We start from the raw sequence: 21,875 nt of genomic DNA, 5'->3' as shown, positions 1-21,875 counted from the left end.
ACCAGATCAAAATGTGGCCTAGGTGTAAGGGGACTGTTGCCCCCTGACTAACAGTCAGTGGGGGTGTTTTGGTTGGCTAGCTCCCAGTACTAAAAGGGGAAGGGTCCATGGGGAGTCAGGACCCTGAGACTGACAGCCCCCAGGAACAATGGGGAGAGGCCAATGCTCCAGGTCAGCCTTAATGACAGGGCAGGCAGGCTAATCAGGGAGTCAGGAGGCCAGGGAGGTCCCGTCCTCCGTGTGAGCTGGATTTGCCTGGGTCAGACAGAGCGGGGCCGAGCTAAGGAGAAACCAGGGGCCCAAGCTAAGCTGGGGAGCAGAGCTGTGCCAGATCCAGAGGAACCAGAAAGCAGCCCAGAGAGTGCAGACCCTGTCCTGGGAGCAGAGCTGCAGCCCCAAAGCCAGAGGCACAGCCCAGAGAGAGCAGACTTGCCCTGGGAGCAGAGCTGCAGAAACCAGAGCCAGAGGGGCCAGAAAAGCAGCCCAGGAAGCAGGTCAGTGCTGGGAGCAGAGTCACAGAAGCAGCCCAGGGAGCTGGAGGCAGAACAGCAGCAGTGCAGAGACAGAGTGGTGCAGCTGGGGCTGGAGCAGTCTGGAGCTGGGTGTGGTGAGCAGCTGGGGAGAGCGAGCGGGACCCTGGGCAGCAGGCCCAGCACAGGGAGACGCCTCAGCCAAGGAGCTCTGCAGGCCAGGCTTGGATCGTAACCCTGACAGGGCGGGGGTGACACTGGGAAGAAGGGTCCTGCCACTTAGAGCCTGAGAGCGTGTGGCCACCACCAGGGCAAGTGTCCAACCCACAGCATCCCTGCAGCACAGCCAGGGCCTGAGAAGGTCGGCCTGGGACTTACAAGGAACAGACTGTGAACTGCCCTGACGTTCCAGAGACACTATTTGTGATGTTCCCTGCCACAGAGCGGGGTGATGTGTTTCCTTTAACCTTTCCCATTTTTCCTTATTCTTTTTAAAATTAAGTGTTGATTAAATAACTTGCATTTGCTTTAACTTGTATGTAATGGTCAGTGGGTCAGAGAAGTGCCCAGTGCAGAGAGAGTACTCCGGAGTGGGGACACCCTAGCCCCTGTCCTAAGTGACCACAGCAGGGTTGGGGGTCGAGCACCCCAGGAATCCTGGGCCCAGCCTTGTTGGGGTTATGAGGACTCTGCCAGACAGGAGAGTGGAAGGGGAGTCCTCAAGGGCAGGGAGGCCACTGGGTAAAGGATGTGGGAGCGAGGACTCAGATCCTTTCGCTAGCCCACTTCACCGGGGTAGTGCAGAAGCCAGGAAAGTTCCTCACAAGAGCAGGACTATTCCCCCGCTTACATAAGCATTAAACAAAGAAACATATGCAGAGTTCAACAATCGGGTAATTCTTCTATAGGTGTGGTTGTAAAATAAACAACAATCTCAGGTGAAAAATGTTGTTAGCCTTGAGTTAAGGATGAAAGAACCTATCATTTTAGCAAAAAACCCTTAAGAGACATAAAAGGAAGAAGGGTTAGAAAGCTTGAAAATTCCAAGTAAAGATACACTTTACAAAAACTCAGGCTCATCACATTTTTCACCTGGGATTATTGTTTAATTTACAGCTGCACTTGCATGAGTGAGCTGATTGTTGAACTCTTTTTTTTCCAATCTATACACAGCGTGGGCCCACAGGGCCAGATATCAATCTATTACACCAGCGTAAAACACTCATTGGCCATGCAGACTCTCTGATGTATGTGGAAAGTACAGTTTCTATCTAATTCCTCTTTTCCTCCCACATTAAATAAAAGAAGAAGAAGCAGCATCAGCAAGAGCAACAACAAAACCATCATTGAAAGCACCGCTCTGCATTTGGAACTTCTTGGCTAAGTCATTTTGGAAATATGATGGGACAAAGTTAAAGAAATCTTCAAAATGTGAATGCCCCACCATCTCCCAATGTATGATTTCCTCAAAGGTACGCTGACAAATTCTACCCTTGAATAACAACAGGCAGGTGAAATTTCAGGGGACTGGTTGGCTCCTGGTAGAAAGGGAAGAAACGAAGGGGTGTACATGTGTCTCATAACCATCTAGGCTTATCATCGAAAGCAAGTGTATACTTAAACTATGAAGAGACTAGCATCTCTCTCAGAGTTATGAAGGTTATATGCCCTACCTCAATTTAATTGAGAAGCTGAGTCCCTGGAAGGACATACCTTTTAACTGCATGCACTACAAGGCAGGTGTGAATTTTTATTCTACGGCTGTATTAAAGTGTAGTGTCCACAGCCTTCAGGCATCACAAGGTGATACAGACTCCATTTTGATGACTTAATTATATACAATATCTCCCCTTTCCCTCTGGCACAGGGTAACTGCACCTGTAATCTCTCCCAATGGTCCACTCCAGGCGTGCCCAGTCTGGTTTCAGGTCTCCAGCCATCACCTGTCTGGACAGGGACCCTGGTCCACTCCTTTCTGACCAGGGTTTTTAAGGTGGCAGAGCCCCTACCTTATCCTGTGATATCCCCAGCAAGCCAGCCTGCCTAAAGACCAGCACCTGTGCTTTGCTTTCTCTCAGAGAGGTATGAATAGTGTGTTGCCAGCAGTTACCGGTTACCACACAGCTCTTTCTAAGCAAGAACATTTATTGTTAAGGGAAAAGCATTAAAAGGAAAACATCAAAACAATAAACAGATATAAACCCACATGAAAAACCAGGCATCATGCACCAGTCTTATGGGGCCCTAGCAGGCCAAAGTCTTTCCAACCCTTCCACAAGGGTTGGGGCCCTCCTAGGACCAAAGGTCCTTTCCGTTTGTTGGATCAGAACAAAGGTCCGGAGTCTATTTAATTAAATGCATCCTTTTTAAGCCACAAGCCCTTTCTTTGTCAGCTCCTCTCTGGAAAACCCATTTTGAACCAGTATATGCAAGTGTCCCCAGGGCTGGCACCTTTCTGGAGGTGTTTACAATCAAAGTGATTCACCTTAATCATCCCCTCCTATTTTTGGTTCCTGGAGGAGCTGAATAACCCTCCTTCCTGGAGTTGCCTAAAGTCCCTGGCCTGCAGTATGCATAAATATTATACAATATGCGGCCCAAAAATATTGCATGCAGTTGCAGTATCTGTCACACCCTCCCTTGTATAATATTTGTCCTTGTATCTTCCCCTTTGATGCTAAATAGCTGTAGCAAGAATCTCTTCTCTTATGAAAGGCCTCAGCAGCATAGATCAAATTTGGAGTTTGTAGGAGGGTGTGACAAGCCAAAATACATTAAAATAGTTTTGAAAGGTCAACCACAGGTCAGTTTTGGAAGCCCTCATCTCTCTCAATCATCTTGTGTGCTTTGTTCCAAGTTTGTTGGAAAACGTCATCTCCGGGATAACATGGCATGCTGAATTTCAGGTTGACGAGCTTGGTTCTGGTGCGGTAAGCTGGAATTGTGTAAAAGAGTGAAAAGTGAAAAGCAAGTTTTATAGTAACGAGACGCTGTCTGCAACCTTGGCGGCAAAATCTGCCAACCCAGAAAAGATAAAAAAGACTTCAGTTTCTCTACAATATGCCTATACCATTTGCTTTATAGCCTCTAACAATTAACAGGTTCTGAAATGTTCTGAACTTGGTATGCTCCTTTGTTTACCAAACACCTTGCACACCCATAAGTCTGAAATTTCACTTGTGCACTAACAAACGATGGCTCTTCCCAGAACTTTACAACATGACATTTATTGAGTTTATGGGTATAATTTATAGTAAACTTTTCAAGACTTGTGAGTAGGTGAGAAAATATGTATTTAAAAACAGAGTCCTCCAGGGGCAAATCCTACTCCCTCCTCAATGGGTACAGACGATTCCAGATTGCACTGGGAACTATTCAGTTCCATTGCTCAGAGAAGATGTAGGGAGGCCATTCAGGGGATCCACACACCCTGCATAGCGACTAGTACAGCTCTGCAAGTGCTGTTATCTTGCCGTTGCATGGGAGTGGGAGGTTGTGGGTGGGGCAGATATGCGATAGGGGAGTAGTGGGGCAGACTGATCTCTCATGAGGCCGATCCACCGGTCATTGAGCTGTACAGAGCGGGGATACAGGCACCGTAGAGGATGCTGAAGCTTCAATGCTGCAGTATCAGGCACTGGGCTAATAATGTGAAAAAAGTACTCACAAATCTTCCCTTGAGTGGGAAAATGAAATTCAATTCAGCCATATTTGTGACTAATGCCTAGCAAATTGGGTGAAATTAACCCTTGTGTGGAGAGTCTGCACAAGGGCCGAGTCACTATTTTTGCCGTCAAAGTAGGGCTGGTGAGTGATGGGTAGGCCTAGTGCTGGGCATTTGTGGGGCAGTTCAACCACAAATTCAAATATTGGTCATTTTTTTTTTTGAAAATTTTATAAACTTTGTGAAATTATTCAAGAAATATGCTCCCAGATCATCCACCATCTCTATTTCAAAGCTACTCTGCACTCCTGGGAATAGGAAGGCTACTGCTAATTTTCCCCACTCCCTTGCACTGGACAGCTCAACTTTCTGAACTGTTTTTCTGATTTTTCCGGACCTGTCTCATGTTGCATGGGTATAACAGGAGGTCGAATTTGACACCGCCCACTTGTTTCGCGATATTTCCTGGGAGACTTCACCTACCATAAATATAAGCCGTAGATGAAAAAAAACTACTGTAGACATGAAAAAATGGACTCCACACTTTTGGAAAAGATAAGGGCAGTTCCAGATGCCACCTTGCCTTTGAAAGAAGGATGTATTTATCTGTGGGATAAATAACTGGGGTGGGTTTCACTCAAGCCCAACCCAGTTTTGCATCTCAAATATACTGAGAAATAAAACAGGAGTTACAGAAGTTTGGTAAAAAGAAAAGGAGTACTTGTGGCACCTTAGAGACTAACAAATTTATTTGAACATTAGCTTTCGTGAGCTACAGCTCACTTCATCAGATGTTTGTTGTCTCCCATGCAAATGCGTCTGTAATTTAAACATCAGGAAATCAGATAATAAAGTAATAAAACAAAGCATAAATGATAATCTGTTTAGTTTATGATTAACTCTCATTAAAAATTTACGTGACATCTTGATTAAAGACTACCAGAATGTGCCTATGGCAAAAGCGTCTAACAGCCTGCATGCTAGAGGTCACTGAGTTAAAAGCTTCCAGGCTGTCTTTAAAGGAGACTGTGGGTATGTCTACTGTAGAGCTGGAAGATGTGTCTATTCCATCTTGAGGAGCACATCTGTGCTAGCTCTGAGTGAGCTAGCGTGCTAAAAATAGAAGTCTACCCATGGTGCTGCGAGTGGCAGGCAGGGCTACTCCGCCCCCCCCAAGTACGTACCCATCTAAGACCACAGGCAGGTAGTGGGTGTGGCTGGCCCCTCCCACCATTTGTGCACCTGCAGCCGTATTCTATTTTTAGTGCGCTAACTTTGATAAAGCTAGTGCAGGTATGTCTCCTCGAGCTGGGAATCACCCCACCCCGCCGCTCCAAGTGTAGTTATACTCTGTGTGGGTGAAAGCATGCTCCTTTGGCTGGCAGCTAAACTTCTGAGGTGCCATTGGGTTGCAAAGCAGCTGCACAAAAGGAAGGGTGATGCACAGGGCTCACCTTTCAAGGCCATGTGACCCCAGGTGAGGCGGTTTGGGTTATAGTGTAAACCGCAGGGACTGGAGCAGGAAGGGGGAACTGCATTTTTAGCAGTTAAATCTGAGTTGCACTGTAGCGAGAAGCCAAGAGAGATAGAGAGATGTTCAAGGCTTCTCCTCTTGGTGAAAGGCCAGTGGTGTTTTTCTGAGGCTTTGCAACATTTCTGTAAATAAACAAATTGCACTATGAAAATATTCTGTCTCTGCACCACCAATTGCTGCATCCAGCAGGACCCTACAAGGTCTCAACATCTGCTACTGCTCAGCGGCGGGGCAACAATACTGTTTACTGCATTTGATTTCAATATTCTTTGTTCTCAGCTACAGCGTCCAGTCACAGTGAAACCAGAATGTGTGGAACAAATGGAAGTTAATTTTAGAAAAAAAAGTCTGCAAGAGTACTATACAGAGTGAATATATTTTTGTTTCTAACTTTCAAATACTTCTAGTATCGGTGATGGTTAATGTTCTTCCTCCTTCAGTCATGCATCCCTAATCACATCCAGATGTAGGATGTTCTCAATGGAAAAACAGGCAAGTCTCCAGACAGTACAGGGCTAGATTCTCCCACCCTTACTCACAGTGTGAGGTGTCTTACATCTTAAGTATTTCCAGTGAAATGATTGGGACTCAGTTGAGAGCTCAGGTACTGATCAGTGTGACTGAGGGTATGTCTACACTGTAATCACAGGGTGTGACTGCGATTCATGTAATCATACACAAACAATGATCTAGCTAGCTCGGGTAGCGGAGCAGTATATCCATGGCAGCACAGGTTTCATCTTGCCTGGGACATCGGGTAGTTACTCAGGCGGCCCGTGCTGCTGTGGTTTCACTGCTCCGGTCCCTGAGCTAGCTAGATTAAAGCGAGGTCAGGTACGTATGCAGGAGCTGCCGTACAGACGTACCCGGGGGGGTTGAAGGAAGCAGCCATTGTCATTGTGAAAAATGAGATAAATTGGCACAATGGGGGCAAAGCTGTAGAAAAGATGTGGTGTAATGGTATTCTGCAAGGAGGAATAAAAGGTTATCCGCTAAGGGCCAGACTGAGGCTCCCCATTCCACTCACACTCCCGGCCACAGGATTTAGCCGCTGCCGCAGCACTTGCATTCGGTACACGGGGCCAGCACTGCTGGTGTCTCCAGAAGAGGCGGGGAGGAAGCAGGGCACAGCTCTGCACTCCCTAGTGGAGGCAAGCATGTGCTGCGTCTGTCTAAGTGGCAGAGCAAGAGCTGTGCTCTCCGGGTACTGGGGAGCGCTGAGAGATGTTGTGTCTTTGAAAAATATGACACTGAAAATCATCTAATCAGACCCTTTAACAACACACCTCCAGAGCCAGGAAAGCCTGTTTTAAAAATGATTAAATGTACCATAAACTAGTAGCTGAAGACAGTGCAGAGGCTGCAGTTTCACAAAGGCCTAGGCTTTCCGTCAGACCAGCAAGCTACTGAGCTAGTCTCCATGCAGCCACTCTGCAGCCGGTCAGGACGAGAGGTTATTTCTCCCCTTGCATCTGCCTCCGTACCCAGCTACTTTGGCCTAGGAGCTGGCCTGAAGATAGCCAACATCTTTCCCGTGAAAAGGAGCTGGCTGGGCTGCTAAGGAAAATGGGAACAAGTTTAGCAAAAACTAAGGGGCTTGATTTGCCATTGTCTTGCCTCTTGTTCAAAGAGATGCACAATGCTGCCGTTAGGGTATGAGTGGTCAGAGAATTCTAACTGGGAAGCATTTCACACCTACTTTGTAATCCCTTTACACAAAATGCTGGGCAATGAAGAATCAGGCCTGAGAAACGTATTCTGAATGTACAATGGTTTGCAATTTTACTCCATTACACAGTTCTTAATGACGAAATGATGTGTTGCATTGAATACATCAATATCCAATGCCAAATAATACAAAATACTGGAAGTTTAGGGACACAGAGTTTTGTCTAGTGGTTAGAACAACAATCTGGGAATCGGGGCGCCAGAGTTCCATTGCTGTGTCTTCTGTTGACTTGCTGTGTGGTGCTGGGAAATTTGCTTAACTTATCAGTTCCTATCTATAAAATGGGGACAATAGTACATACCAATTTCACAGAGATAATGTGAGTTCTAATTAATTATTATTTAAAAGACTTCAACTTCTCTAGATGATAAACAATATATACATTATGTAGTGTGCCAGATCCTTAGCTGCCGTTGCTCCATTCAGGAGCTGACCTCCCAATTATAAAAGCATACTTACCAAATCCCCACATGAGCACACAAATAATACAATGAATTTACAGCTTGATACAAAGCCCACTGAATTCAATGGGAGTCTTTCCATTGACTTCAGCTGGCTTTGGATCTGTCTCTAACTTTGTGATATTAAAGAACACAAGCAAACAACCAACCGACTTGAACAACAATTTAGAATTTATAACTGTTCAGGTCAGGTGCATACACTTCGTTAGACTGGCTGGATTGCAAAACAAGCTTGAGCTCCTGAGAGTGTGAGGAATTTCCTCCGGTTGAAACGTAACAATGTATGCAGCCTCACCCTGTTTATAACACCAAAGCCTTCAATCCATAATGTCAGTTTCACAAATGGGACGAGTACAGAAAGGAGATCAAAAGTAATCATGGGGACTTGGAAGTATTTATGGCATTTCATTCTCTGTGTTTTGCTGGGTAAGTTAATATTCAATTGGACTAAATTTATTGTTATATGTTTTTATGCAATGTTCTACATTAAGAGTATAACATAAAGGCTACTGAAACAGATTTCAGTAACTGAAACAGGCTAAAAGGACGCAAACTGCTTAATATTTCCCATTAGGATTTGTTTTTAGTTTGCACTGTGTCTCAGTATTCAACAAGGTATTGAGTCTGTACATAAAGTCTGCAGTCAGTAGAAAATTTGAAATAAAGGACAGTATCTGACAGTCTTTCATTTCAACAGCACAACACAGTGTCTAGCTGCACTGTATGAAGATTTATTTATTTATTTAGCCGTAGGTCTTATTTTGTCATCTATGAGAAATATGAATGGCACCCCTTCCGCGCCAGTCTTTTCACCCCCACCAAAGAATCTTTTGGGAAGACTTTAGTAGTAGAACGTGGATTATGCTACTTGTGCTGTCCTACACTGTCCCTCTACAGCAATTGTTTTTGAGATAATATTTAGAAATTCTGAGGCATTTCATAAAAATTATTTTCTTCTACTAGAGAATGTTTTAAAACACCTTATAATCTAACGTAGCACCGGTAATTTTGCCACTATTCAGTACTTACTAATGTGACACAGAAAACTACACAAGCTGTATCCTACAGTTCAGTCTGTATATTGGATCAGAAAGTGTATCCTAGTGCAGTAGGAATGATTTGATATGTTATGGTATATTTGAAAAACACTAACATAATAGACATTTCCTATGCTATGGTAGACTCCAATATGGCTTCCATGAGATGTACTCTGATTTATACCCGCTGAAGATCTGGCACTTTGTTTCTAAACACTTACACAGTCAAAATCAAATTGCTGGCTTATTAGAAAGAGTGCTCCTAACAGATAATATTAAAGATAGATAATAGTCATGGAGGCTAAACTCCACACAACTACAAGTCAGGGCAAACTTAGCAAGATGAGAATATGACACTAGTAGTTACTGTACTTTGTATTATTTGTGAATACTTTGCCACAGTAGAAACTGCACTGTCTACACTCTAAAAAGAAATTTTAGGAGCTGTCGGAGATGTTGAAATCTACTTTCACACATGGTTGTCAGCTTCAATAATTAATATTTACTCATACATGGCACATACTCTGTGTTTTGAATCTGAATACCCTGTAAAGTATTTTCCATCCCGATTTTACAGAGATGATTTTTACCTTTCTTTTTTTTTTTTTTTAAATAAAATCCTTCTTTTAAGAACCTGACTGATTTTTCCATTGTTCCAAGATCCAGGGGTTTGGGTCTTTGATGATTTAGTAACAAATTGGTTAGGATATTATTCTCAAGCCTCCCCAGGAAAGGGGGTGCGTAGGGTTTGGGGGGATATTTTGGGGGAAGACGTCTCCAAGTGGGCTCTTTCCCTGTTCTTTGTTTAAAATGCTTGGTGGTGGCAGCATACTTTTCATGGACAAGGCAAAGTTTGTACCCTGGGGAAGTTTTTAACCTAAGCTGGTAAGAATAAGCTTAGGGGGTCTTCCATGCGGGTCCTCACATCTGTATCCTAGGGTTCAGAGTGGGGAAGGAACCCTGACAGCTTCCTCTATTCTACCATACAGTCACTTGAGGGTGCGGGGGGCAGGGCCGTCCATACTCATATGCGAAGTACGGAGCTCCGTAGGGCACCAGAAAATTTGGGGCACTAAATTTCCTGGTGTCCTACACAGCTGCGTGCTGCTCCAGCCCCTGCCCCGCCTCTTCTCCATGGCCCCTGCCCCTGGTCCACCACAGCCCTGCCTCTTCTCACACCTGCTCTTCCCCAGCCCTGCCCCCCCCCACCCCTTCCCCAAAGCCTCCGCCCTGCCCCTTCCTGCCCCAGCTCTGCCCCCACTCCCCTGAGGACTGCAGCAGGGCCGGGCCTGCACTCACTGGCGGCGGGAAGTGCAGCAACCTGGCCCCAGCCGTGCCGCCAGTGAGTGCTGCGGGCCGGTTCCCCACAAGCCACCCCTACCCCCCTGTGGAGGCCTGCCCCCCTCCATGGGGGAGCTGCGTAGAGCCCCAGAATAGCTAGGGACAGCCCTGGATTGGGGAGCGGATCTTGGTAAGTTTGAGGGTGGATCAAAGGCAGAGAAGAAATTCTGGCATTCTTTGTGCACACAAAAGCAATTGTTTTGATTTATACGTATTTAACAATAGCTAATATAAAGACTAGGAGCCAGATTTTCCACTACCTTGTATCCTGTGTTGTTGCTTACATCTGTGCCAAAGGGGTGTAAAATGCTACTATTCCAATTTGGGTGTAAATGACCACACAATTTGCAAAACGGGACAGTCAGGTCCGAAGACTTTATTAATAATCCTGTAGCCTTATTTATATAAACTTTAAAGCAACAATATTTGATTTAGAACTAGAGCTGGATGAAATTTTTTGGTGAATAGTAAATTTGGGGCGTTTTGGGGGGGAGGGGCACCAAAACTATTTGCCACTTTGGAGAATAATTTGGGCCTGAAAAAAAGATTTTTTTTTGAAAATGAGATGTTTCAACATTTGTTTCAAAACGACAGTTTGTTTTTTGTTTCAGCAAGGAAAAAATGTAAACATTCAGGTTCAGTTCAAAATTTACAAATTTTTCCCTTGCTCAGCTCTATTTTGAAAAGTGACGACAGTAGCCAGACTAGTGGGCTAGGCTAATGGGCTGCCAAATTGTAATATACGGTGCAGTGTTACGAGGTCTTGTGATTTTATAGCAAGTTTTGTGATATTTTACTGAAAGCCCAGCTCTTGGAGACAAGCAAGTTTCAGGTTTTTTTTTCCTAAATAAGATTCTAGATTCTAGCCCTCATTATTGTGAGAAGAAAAGGGTGAAAATATGACCTTAGTGGACAGGGAAGGCTCAGAAACAAAAAGGGAAAGAAAAAGAACCAGAAACGAATGATTTTTAAAAAATCTGATGATTTTAAGTGAATTGCAGGGTTTCTTGGGGCCTCGTTCATGATTTATGAATTTCACAAATTTTCTTGTGTGTGTAGAATACTAAAATTTAATTTATAAAACACAGTTTGTTCAGAATACTTTATGGAATTGGTTAAATTAGGAGCTTGTGAGATTTTAATACTAAATTTCTCCAGTTCAACAGATATACTCTATGGGTTGAATAGCTCACAAAGGGAAAATTATAAGTTTACTTAACATTATCTGTTTTATGAATGCTGATGCTGAAAATGGCCCAGTCAACCACTAATTCCGAAATGCCTTTTGAATGGCTATTAAGTCTAGACATAAATGCATAAATTGGAAATATTGCAAGAAAAATACAGAAACTATTTAAGATCAAAGGATAAAAAAATTGTTATGAATACAAATGTAGTGCAGTTTTGTCTTTCTAAAACCCACATGAAGTGAAATTAATATTGTTTAAGAACAAAAATATAGTATTAATAAAATTTAATAACACCTACTTTTAAAATAATGAATACAAACTAAAATGTATAAAGTCAAACTACAATAATAATTTTTTCTCAAAAAAATTATTACAGGGCAAGTATCCCAGGAAGTTATGACTACTAGCACTGAAAATAGTACTACCACTGAATCATCTATCACAATGACTCAAACGCAGACACCAGCAGAAATATCTTCCAACAGTCCAGCCACAACTAGATTCTCCACAGAAACAACGCTGCCTTTGTCAACAACAAGAACAGGCGATGGCACAGTGACTTTAAACCCCTCCAAAACAGAATCCAGCACCTCTTATTCCTCCTCACCTGTATTAAAGAGTGCTTCTCAGGCAAGCGAGCAAACTGCTTCTGTCAGTGTCAGTGAGCAGGGGTCTACTGCCACAAGTAATGCTCGCACCGTGGAAACATCCTCTACTCCTTCTGCGATTGTCACGGAATCCAGCTTGGGAGTTACGTCTACAAAAGCTGAATTATCAGTGGTTACCTCTGGACTGAGTACAAAGGAGGGGGTAACATCTTCCTCTAACCAAAGAACTCTGAACGACGTAACTGCAACAGACCTGAGCCATTCCTCAGTGCGTTCGACTGCAGGGACGCCCAGCACAGATACAGAGAAGTCAGCTCTTCCGGTGAGCACTGTTATTCCGGACAGCAGCACAGTGGCACCGACCGCAACATCGCCCGTCACCACTAATAGTCCTCCGCAGACAGAGGTTTCTCAAATCACTGGCAGTAGTAACACCGTTCCAAACACAGAAAGAGTACCCACAGGCAGCACACGTAGCGATATAACCGATGGGGAATCCAACACCGCACCTGCCTTCACGGAGAAGGTCTCCTCTACTGCTTCTGTAGCTTCTGAATTGGGTGATGAAAGTACAGCTTCTGTAGGAACCAATCCAATGACTCACCTAAGTACTACGGCAGAGACACCAGCAGAAATATCTTCCAACAGTCCAGCCACAACTGGATTCTCCACAGAAACAACGCTGCCTTTGTCAACAACAAGAACAGGCGATGGCACAGTGACTTTAACCCCCTCCAAAACAGAATCCAGCACCTCTTATTCCTCCTCACCTGTATCAAAGAGTGCTTCTCAGGCAAGCGAGCAAACTGCTTCTGTCAGTGTCAGTGAGCAGGGGCCTACCGCCACAAGTAATGCTCGCACCAAAGAAACATCCTCTACTCCTTCTGCGACTGTCACGGAATCCAGCTTGGGAGTTACGTCTACAAAAGCTGAATTATCAGTGGTTACCTCTGGACTGAGTACAAAGGAGGGGGTAACATCTTCCTCTAACCAAAGAACTCTGAACGACGTAACTGCAACAGACCTGAGCCATTCCTCAGTGCGTTCGACTGCAGGGACACCCAGGACAGATACAGAGAAGTCAGCTCTTCCGGTGAGCACTGTTATTCCGGACAGCAGCACAGTGGCACCGACCGCAACATCTCCCGTCACCACTAATAGTCCTCCGCAGACAGAGGTTTCTCAAATCACTGGCAGTAGTAACACCGTTCCAAACACAGAAAGAGTACCCATAGGCAGGACACGTAGCGATATAACCGATGGGGAATCCAACACCCCACCTGCCTTCACGGAGAAGGTCTCCTCTACTGCTTCTGTAGCTTCTGAATTGGGTGATGAAAGTACAGCTTCTGTAGGAACCAATCCAATGACTCACCTAAGTACTACGGCAGAGACACCAGCAGAAATATCTTCCAACAGTCCCGCCACAACTGGATTCTCCACAGAAACAACGCTGCCTTTGTCAACAACAAGAACAGGCGATGGCACAGCGACTTTAACCCCCTCCAAAACAGAATCCAGCACCTCTTATTCCTCCTCACCTGTATCAAAGAGTGCTTCTCAGGCAAGCGAGCAAACTGCTTCTGTCAGTGTCAGTGAGCAGGGGCCTACCGCCACAAGTAATGCTCGCACCGAAGAAACATCCTCTACTCCTTCTGCGACTGTCAAGGAATCCAGCTTGGGAGTTACGTCTACAAAAGCTGAATTATCAGTGATTACCTCTGGACTGAGTACAAAGGAGGGGGTAACATCTTCCTCTAACCAAAGAACTCTGAACGACGTAACTGCAACAGACCTGAGCCATTCCTCAGTGCGTTCGACTGCAGGGACGCCCAGCACAGATACAGAGAAGTCAGCTCTTCCGGTGAGCACTGTTATTCCGGACAGCAGCACAGTGGCACCGACCGCAACATCGCCCGTCACCACTAATAGTCCTCCGCAGACAGAGGTTTCTCAAATCACTGGCAGTAGTAACACCGTTCCAAACACAGAAAGAGTACCCACAGGCAGCACACGTAGCGATATAACCGATGGGGAATCCAACACCCCACCTGCCTTCACGGAGAAGGTCTCCTCTACTGCTTCTGTAGCTTCTGAATTGGGTGATGAAAGTACAGCTTCTGTAGGAACCAATCCAATGACTCACCTAAGTACTACGGCAGAGACACCAGCAGAAATATCTTCCATCAGTCCCGCCACAACTGGATTCTCCACAGAAACAACGCTGCCTTTGTCAACAACAAGAACAGGCGATGGCACAGCGACTTTAACCCCCTCCAAAACAGAATCCAGCACCTCTTATTCCTCCTCACCTGTATCAAAGAGTGCTTCTCAGGCAAGCGAGCAAACTGCTTCTGTCAGTGTCAGTGAGCAGGGGCCTACCGCCACAAGTAATGCTCGCACCGAAGAAACATCCTCTACTCCTTCTGCGACTGTCTCGGAATCCAGCTTGGGAGTTACGTCTACAAAAGCTGAATTATCAGTGGTTACCTCTGGACTGAGTACAAAGGAGGGGGTAACATCTTCCTCTAACCAAAGAACTCTGAATGACGTAACTGCAACAGACCTGAGCCATTCCTCAGTGCGTTCGACTGCAGGGACGCCCAGCACAGATACAGAGAAGTCAGCTCTTCCGGTGAGCACTGTTATTCCGGACAGGAGCACAGTGGCACCGACCGCAACATCGCCCGTCACCACTAATAGTCCTCCGCAGACAGAGGTTTCTCAAATCACTGGCAGTAGTAACACCGTTCCAAACACAGAAAGAGTACCCACAGGCAGCACACGTAGCGATATAACCGATGGGGAATCCAACACCCCACCTGCCTTCACAGAGAAGGTCTCCTCTACTGCTTCTGTAGCTTCTGAATTGGGTGATAAAAGTACAGCTTCTGTGGGAACCAATCCAATGACTCACCTAAGCTCTACGTCACAAACTCCAGCAGAAATATCTTCCAGAACTATGTTCTCTTCTGCCCTCACTGGTTTAGACAGTTCATTTTCATCAACATCTGAAAGTTCATCAGTATATAATTCTATTTCAAATTCTGTCCAAATTTCTACACTTACTGAAAGGATAACTGCCAATGAAACTGTCACGATTTCCTCCACAACAACTAAATCTGTCATACCTATCACTTTTTCGAACACTACAATATCTCAGGTTTCTTCTACTTTTTCCACACCCAACATAGCTGTTTCCTCACCAACTACAGCCACAACAATAATTCCTGCTAATCCTACAAAGACATCATTAACTAGCAAATCCACAGTTATTGTTGCTACAGTTGTAACAGCAGGAGATAGTTCCTCGAAGAATACAAAGCCCACAGTTAGAAGTACAGCACCTGAAGCTGGCACTGTTTCAGGTATCACAGAAACTACATTACCACAAGGAACTTGCAGTAAGTATATTTGTGCTTTTTACTAAAGATTGAAAAAGAAAATATAAGAATAAATTCCAGTGTCACCTGTGAAAATATACTTGGTTTTAAATAAGTATTATATTGGAAAGTGTGAGTAAGAAATCCAATAAACTGTGGCTTTAGGAATGAAAGATGTCATACATTGAATCAGAAATTGTTCTACATGTAGGGATTCTTCATCCAGTCGTTGAAATATGTGGACTTTCTGAAATCAGACGTTTGAACTGTTACCTGTCTACTACAGCCTCTTGCCTGAGAAGATTTAGAGTACTGTTTGCTAAACAAATGAAATACAGCCAAATAGGCTATAGTAACAAATAAGAGGTTAGACAGTATTTTAGAATATAGTAGTGACTTAAATATTGAGACCAAATATGATCCGGAACTCTATTTCTAGACTATACTGAAGAATTTTATTAAGTTATAAATTCTGCAAATAATTTAGTTTTACCTAAAATAAGAATTTGAAAACTAAGATTTATTTTTGACTCACAGAAAATAAGCAAATCCATGACTTACAGCAACTTCATTTTTTGTTTATAGCTTCACTTATTTTTTCCCTACAACTTGAGAAAGTAACCAGTAAAGTGATAAAGTTGAATTGGAAACCTCAAGGTGGGACAAGAGACAGCCCTTACACTGTGTATCTGTTGAGGGATAACACTGTGAGGAATAAGAGCACTACGAACGAAACATCGATAGAATTTAGAAATCTGGTTCCTGGTGATGAATATATAATATCTATGGAAGTTTTAACTTGTGCTAAGAAGATCAATACTTCAAAGAGAGTTCGCACAGGTATTGCCTTGATAATTGAATCATTTTTTTCTTTATTACAGTAACTCGTATATAGCCAAATTTGGAAGTCCTTACTCAGGCAAAACTCTCTTTGATATAAATGGGCTAAATCCTGAAATGACTTGGCCATATCATGGACCCTAAAGTCCAGATGTGCAGTCAGTGATGATGGATCAGTCATTACATATGTAGTGATCACATCACTCAAATAAACAGAAAAATAAGTGTTTCATCTTGTAATGTTTTGATCACCCATTTGATCTCATTTGACTTTCAATGAAAGTTAAGGGTACTTTTGGGATTGGGTCCTAAATGATGTAGCAGTGAATCTCAGAGACTGTCATGTCTATGACTCAGGAAATCTGGGAGAAGTCAAAGGAAAGTGGCCCCTGAAAGATATTAATGACACAGAAAGACATAAGAGCCATTCTTCTCTCAGTTACACATAAACAACCCCTCTGCCATCAGTGTGGTTGTACATGTGTAAGTAAAGAAAAGATCTGGCCCATACAGCTATATCTTAAGCAAAAGACAGAGAGATACAGTAGATAGTTATATTTTCCATCTTACATTATAGGTTTCAAATATATATATTTAATAAAGAAATATATATCTTACCTAGAAGAATAGGACAGAAATCAAAACTAGGATAGCAAACTGGGGATTTAGCTGTGAACTGAAGATACTTCCCATTACATACAGTATTGAGTGTCTTAGTGGATGAAGACATCCTGCCTACATTTACCTTAAGCCTAGTGCTATTGTAGTTTGTGTTTAGACAGAGAACCATTTTTGAAATAGAGCATAAAATAAACTGACCAAAGAATATCTTCCTAAAATTTTCAATGAAGAACCCTACATACCCCAGTAACAATTTTATTACTATGCTATTAGCACTAATTAAATAATTCTATATGACAAACTTTTGACTACAAACAGTGGAATGCATGCCCACTTTCTCCTGCTTACGGTAGATTCGTTCTAGTTAACCTTTTAAAAATTGATATAGATCACATATATTTTGATTACTTTACAATTCTTTTACCTTTCAACATGTCCCAGAAGTTGGGGTGAAGGTAGCATGCCAATGTTTTGTTTGATCTGGGTAGTAACCAAAAGATTTCATGTAACAAATGCATTCTTGCAGCACTGTGCTGAACTCTTTTTCAATGTCTTTACAGAAGCTAAAACATTTGACGGAAAAACCAGGATTACAAATAAAAACTTCAGACCTGAGTATAACAATAAATCAAGTAAAGAATTTAAGGATTTTGAAAAGACGTTCATTGAGGAGGTATCATATCCAGGATTATTCAAATAAAATTAGTTTTCTATTGAACCTTTCGTAATCCAAATATATGTGAGAACCAGGTCACACACGATCTACACAGATGGAACACATTGATTGGAGATTAGAATACCAGTGATAATTATTGCACAATGATGCATGAACTCGCATTTACACTAAGGTCCTACTGGGCCTTAGTTTAAATGACAATCTGGCCCGGAGTCATATTAACTGAAGGATAATGAGTTTTTGAGATCTGAGATGGGGTAGAGGTGATGTATTTTTTTCCACCGTGGTGTCCATGAAATGCTAGTGAATGGTTGTAATAAATATAAAGGGAAGGGTAACCACCTTTCTGTATAAAATCCCTCCTGGCCAGAGGCAAAACCCTTTCACCTGTAAAGGGTTAAGAAGCTAAGATAACCTCGCTGGCACCTGACCAAAATGACCAAAGAGGAGACAAGTTACTTTCAAAGCTGGAGCGGGGGGGACAAAGGGTCTGGCTGTCTGTGTGATGCTTTTGCCGGGAACAGATCAGGAATGCTCTTCAGAACTCCTGTAAAAAGTTAGTAAGTAATCTAGCTAGATATGCGTTCCATTTTCTTTTGTTAAATGACTGGTAAAATAGGTTGTGCTGAATGGAATGTATATTCCTGTTTTTGTGTCTTTTTGTAACTTAAGGTTTTGCCTAGAAGGATTCTCTATGTTTTGAATCTGATTACCCTATAAGGTATTTACCATCCTGATTTTACAGATGTGATTTTTTTACTTTTTCTTTAATTAAAATTCTTCTTTTTTAAGATCCTGATTGCTTTTTCATTGTTCTTAAGAGCCAGCGGTTTGGGTCTGTGTTCACCTATGCAAACTGGTGAGGATTTTTATCAAGCCTTCCCCAGGAAAGGGGGTGTAGGGCTTGGGGGGGGGGATATTTTGAGGGGAAGACGTCTCCAAGTGGGCTCTTTCCCTGTTCTTTGTTTAACACGCTTGGTGGTGGCAGCATAGGGTTCAAGGATGAGGCAAAGTTTGTACCTTGAGGAAGTTTTTAACCTAAGCTGGTAAGAATAAGTTTAGGGGATCTTTCATGCAGGTCCCCACATCTGTACCCTAGAGTTCAAAGTGGGGAAGGAACCTTGACAATGTTGAATTTGGGTTTGGACTGCATAGTGAATCTGGATTGCCATTAACCAGAAGCAGAATCAGGTGTTTCTTGTTGTGAAAAATGATCTAGTTATTTGAGGATAAGACTGATGAGATTTGGATTAGGTCACCTCCTAGGTAGATGAGTATTTCCAGCAGGAGGCAAATGTGAAATCTTCTCTGGTTGATTTTTCACCAGTTCTATTTACTGAGAGTTTTTTTGTATAGGGAGAAATGCAGTCTGGTACCAGTGACTTCCTGCGTTATGGCTAGCAACATCCAGTAGGGATTCATTGGGACCCTGTTGTTTTGAGAACATCAGTGCCTCCTTAAAGAAGGGTAAGGTACCAACTTCTTGCATGTGAGCAGGAATTATGTCTTTAATCAGGGAATCATCTCCTGACACAGACAAGTTTTGACAATTATTGCCTTGTCTCTATCTTTCCCGATAAGTGATTTTACTGCTAAAGTTTCGGCCAAGTATCTCTGTGTCCTTTGACATCCTCAGATTTCCTTATCCCCCTTCAATTTGACATTATTCCTGGGACACCAAGACACCGCACTAGTCTTTGACCACTACTTTCAAGAGACTGATAGATCTAGGGGGCTATTCTAATTCCTAAATCTCTCAGCAGCCTTTAATTTCAATGATATGTTATATTAAAAACCATTCAAATGATAAGATATTACTTTAATTTGTAAGGGATTTACTGATCTGTTTTGTAGTTGAGGGAGCTCTGGAGGGAAATGTGCAATCTGGGTCTTCAGCAGTCAGTCTGCAAAGAGTAATCCTAGAGCAAGGTGGGTTGAGTTCTGCCTCTCTGGTTTAGGGGAGAAGTCTGCTTTGTTTCTCTATTTTTGGTGCTTGTGTGTTAGGGTTTTGGAGTCTGAGAAATAAAGTAGTGTAACACTGCTATATTCCAGAAAGAGTATTTTATGTTTTTTATCTAACTTCTCTGTGTGAACGCCATAACAAACAAAAGACTGTAACAAAGGATTGGCAGATCTTGTTGATGCCCTGTGGACCCAAGTGGGGTAGATGGACTTGCACTTTATTTAATCCTCTTAGATCCAAAAGGGTGGTGTTGAGCAATTACTTCTGTGCCCTGAGGGTCAGTCAAACATGATTTTGGAGTTTCTGTCCCATCAGAAGGAGCCTGCTAGGAGATATAGTGAGATTCCATAGTGTATTCTCTACACTTTCCACATCCAAATGAGGTAGGGCCTTGGATGAGAGGGAGTTGGTCAAAGCTCTATCGAGAAAAAATTGGGATGATACTTCTAGAAAGGGTGAAGAATGTAGCAAGGTTGCAAACACTGGGCATTTGCTCCTTTGTACTGGGGGGGCTTCTCCCCCCGTTGTTAAGGAAGTTCACAGCTAGCGCTTGTAATATGCTTTGAACATGAAAAGTGTGGTAGAATTGCTAAATTTTATTTTTAATATAACTTTTTATTAAAGTCTTTCCAACAACTGAAATACAAAACTTGTTGGTAGTAAACATACTTCCAAAGATTGTGAATGCATATGTAGACTTTGGACTTGAACTTCTATTTTTTCTTTTTTATTGCATGTGCTTCATTGTGGTTACACAGAGCTAAACACAAGCAAGTGAAAAATAAAGTGAGAGGAAAAAAATGTATCGAACAGCATAAAACCCAAACCCAAATAACTGCTATCTTTCACGACTCGCTGGTATCTAACCATCACTATGGATATTTTCATGCTCCTTGATTCCTGCATAGTGTCAGTGAAAAGATGAGCCTTTTTCCATCTCCATTTGGCTAGACACACGTGGATATTTTGTTCATATGGGTCTTGCCTTATTTATACAGTCCTTGGCCTTCCAACTGGATTACTGCAGAAAACACTTATTTGTTACTACACTTAAATACCACTCAGAAGCTTCCACTAAAGCAGAATTTTGGAGACAGGAAGAAGAGATTTAAAAGTAGGGGATTTCAATTTGGTTCTAAACCAGTGTTCACGGAAGGGAAGGGATCTGACCTAGACAACGGGGAGAGTCCTGTACACCTTACAATCCTCAAGGGGAGTGGGAACGACCTGATTTGTAGATCTCTCTCTCAAACCGTTTTTAACTCTATCAACTCTTGCAATTTTTTACCATTTGCCATTAATAAATGAGAGTTATGAAAATATTTGAAGGTCGTAGAACTGATTTCTATAAGCATTTGGTTCCACTATCAGTAATACTTGTCAACGAATTGAACAATGCAGGGTACTTTTTGCCTTAAGAGTTCCTGACTGTGAAAGGAAAATTGAATAAATTTTAACTTTTTACTTTACAGATAAGAAAAAACTTGCCACCTGAGATGCAAAGGTTACTAGACGAAGGAAAAATGCATATAGTAATCAACAATCTTAGGAATGGCAGTATACTTGTGGACTTTATGATTGTTTTGGATGTAGGAGAAAATGTAACAAAAACAGAGCTCACAGATGCTTTTACAGAGGCCTTTAACAACAGTACAGAATTTCTAACGGACCACAACACTACGCTTATAGAAGGTATAGCCTAATGCTCATATGAACTGTTTTCTTTATATTTAGCGATTACAGTGTTTATCACTGATAGTGACTTTATGTGAAAACAACTGTACTGGCAGTGAACTGTGTCATTTAATTGCACTCAGCTTTCATCTTTTCCATGATGAGTTAAAAAGTTGTTCTTTTTATGTTTGTTCAACTTCATTATAGAAACGAATAGTTGTGAGACGGGATTAAATGACTGTTCTGAACATGCCATATGCAACGTTAGCGGGCCAACTTATTCCTGTCAGTGTCAGGCTGGATTCACAGACTTCAGTCCCAGTGTACCAGGGAGAGATTGCCAAGGTAAGATTAATTTAAATTCATTTAGATGGTCATTTTCGAAAACTTTGTATTTGACTCTTTAAAACAAATTCTTAAAAATAAACTCATAAATGAGTTATTTAAGCAAATAAGAAAAAAAATAACTAGAATAAAACGTGGTGGAATCTTAACGGATGATGATGATGATGATTTTATTATCTTATGTCAGGAGGCCCCAACCAATAGTGGAGTTCCACTTTGATAGTCTCTGTACAAATACATAATAAGGGAGAAATGTTCACTGCCCTGAAGGACATACACTCTAAGGCCTTGCCTTTCAGACACTTCCCCATGTGGTGAATTGAAGCACAGTGTTGTCCA

At 42.6% G+C, this 21,875-nt stretch overlaps 1 protein-coding gene across 1 annotated transcript in view; it reads left to right on the top strand.

Annotated features, from left to right (window-relative positions):
* Positions 1–21,875, top strand: part of LOC122465788 (serine-rich adhesin for platelets-like) — a 54,819-nt gene that overhangs the window by 25,473 nt on the left and 7,471 nt on the right. Inside the window, exons 2-6 of the mRNA XM_043546384.1 lie at positions 11,803–15,438; positions 16,003–16,257; positions 17,439–17,551; positions 20,990–21,209; positions 21,399–21,536. Coding sequence (XP_043402319.1) covers positions 11,803–15,438; positions 16,003–16,257; positions 17,439–17,551; positions 20,990–21,209; positions 21,399–21,536 — 4,362 coding nt within the window. The remainder of the gene's footprint in view (positions 1–11,802; positions 15,439–16,002; positions 16,258–17,438; positions 17,552–20,989; positions 21,210–21,398; positions 21,537–21,875) is intronic.

The sequence above is a fragment of the Chelonia mydas genome, chromosome 1 (assembly GCF_015237465.2).
Source record: "Chelonia mydas isolate rCheMyd1 chromosome 1, rCheMyd1.pri.v2, whole genome shotgun sequence".
Taxonomy (NCBI): Eukaryota; Metazoa; Chordata; order Testudines; family Cheloniidae; genus Chelonia; species Chelonia mydas.
Note: the sequence above shows the minus strand (reverse complement) of the source record. Positions and strands in the feature narration are given on the sequence as shown.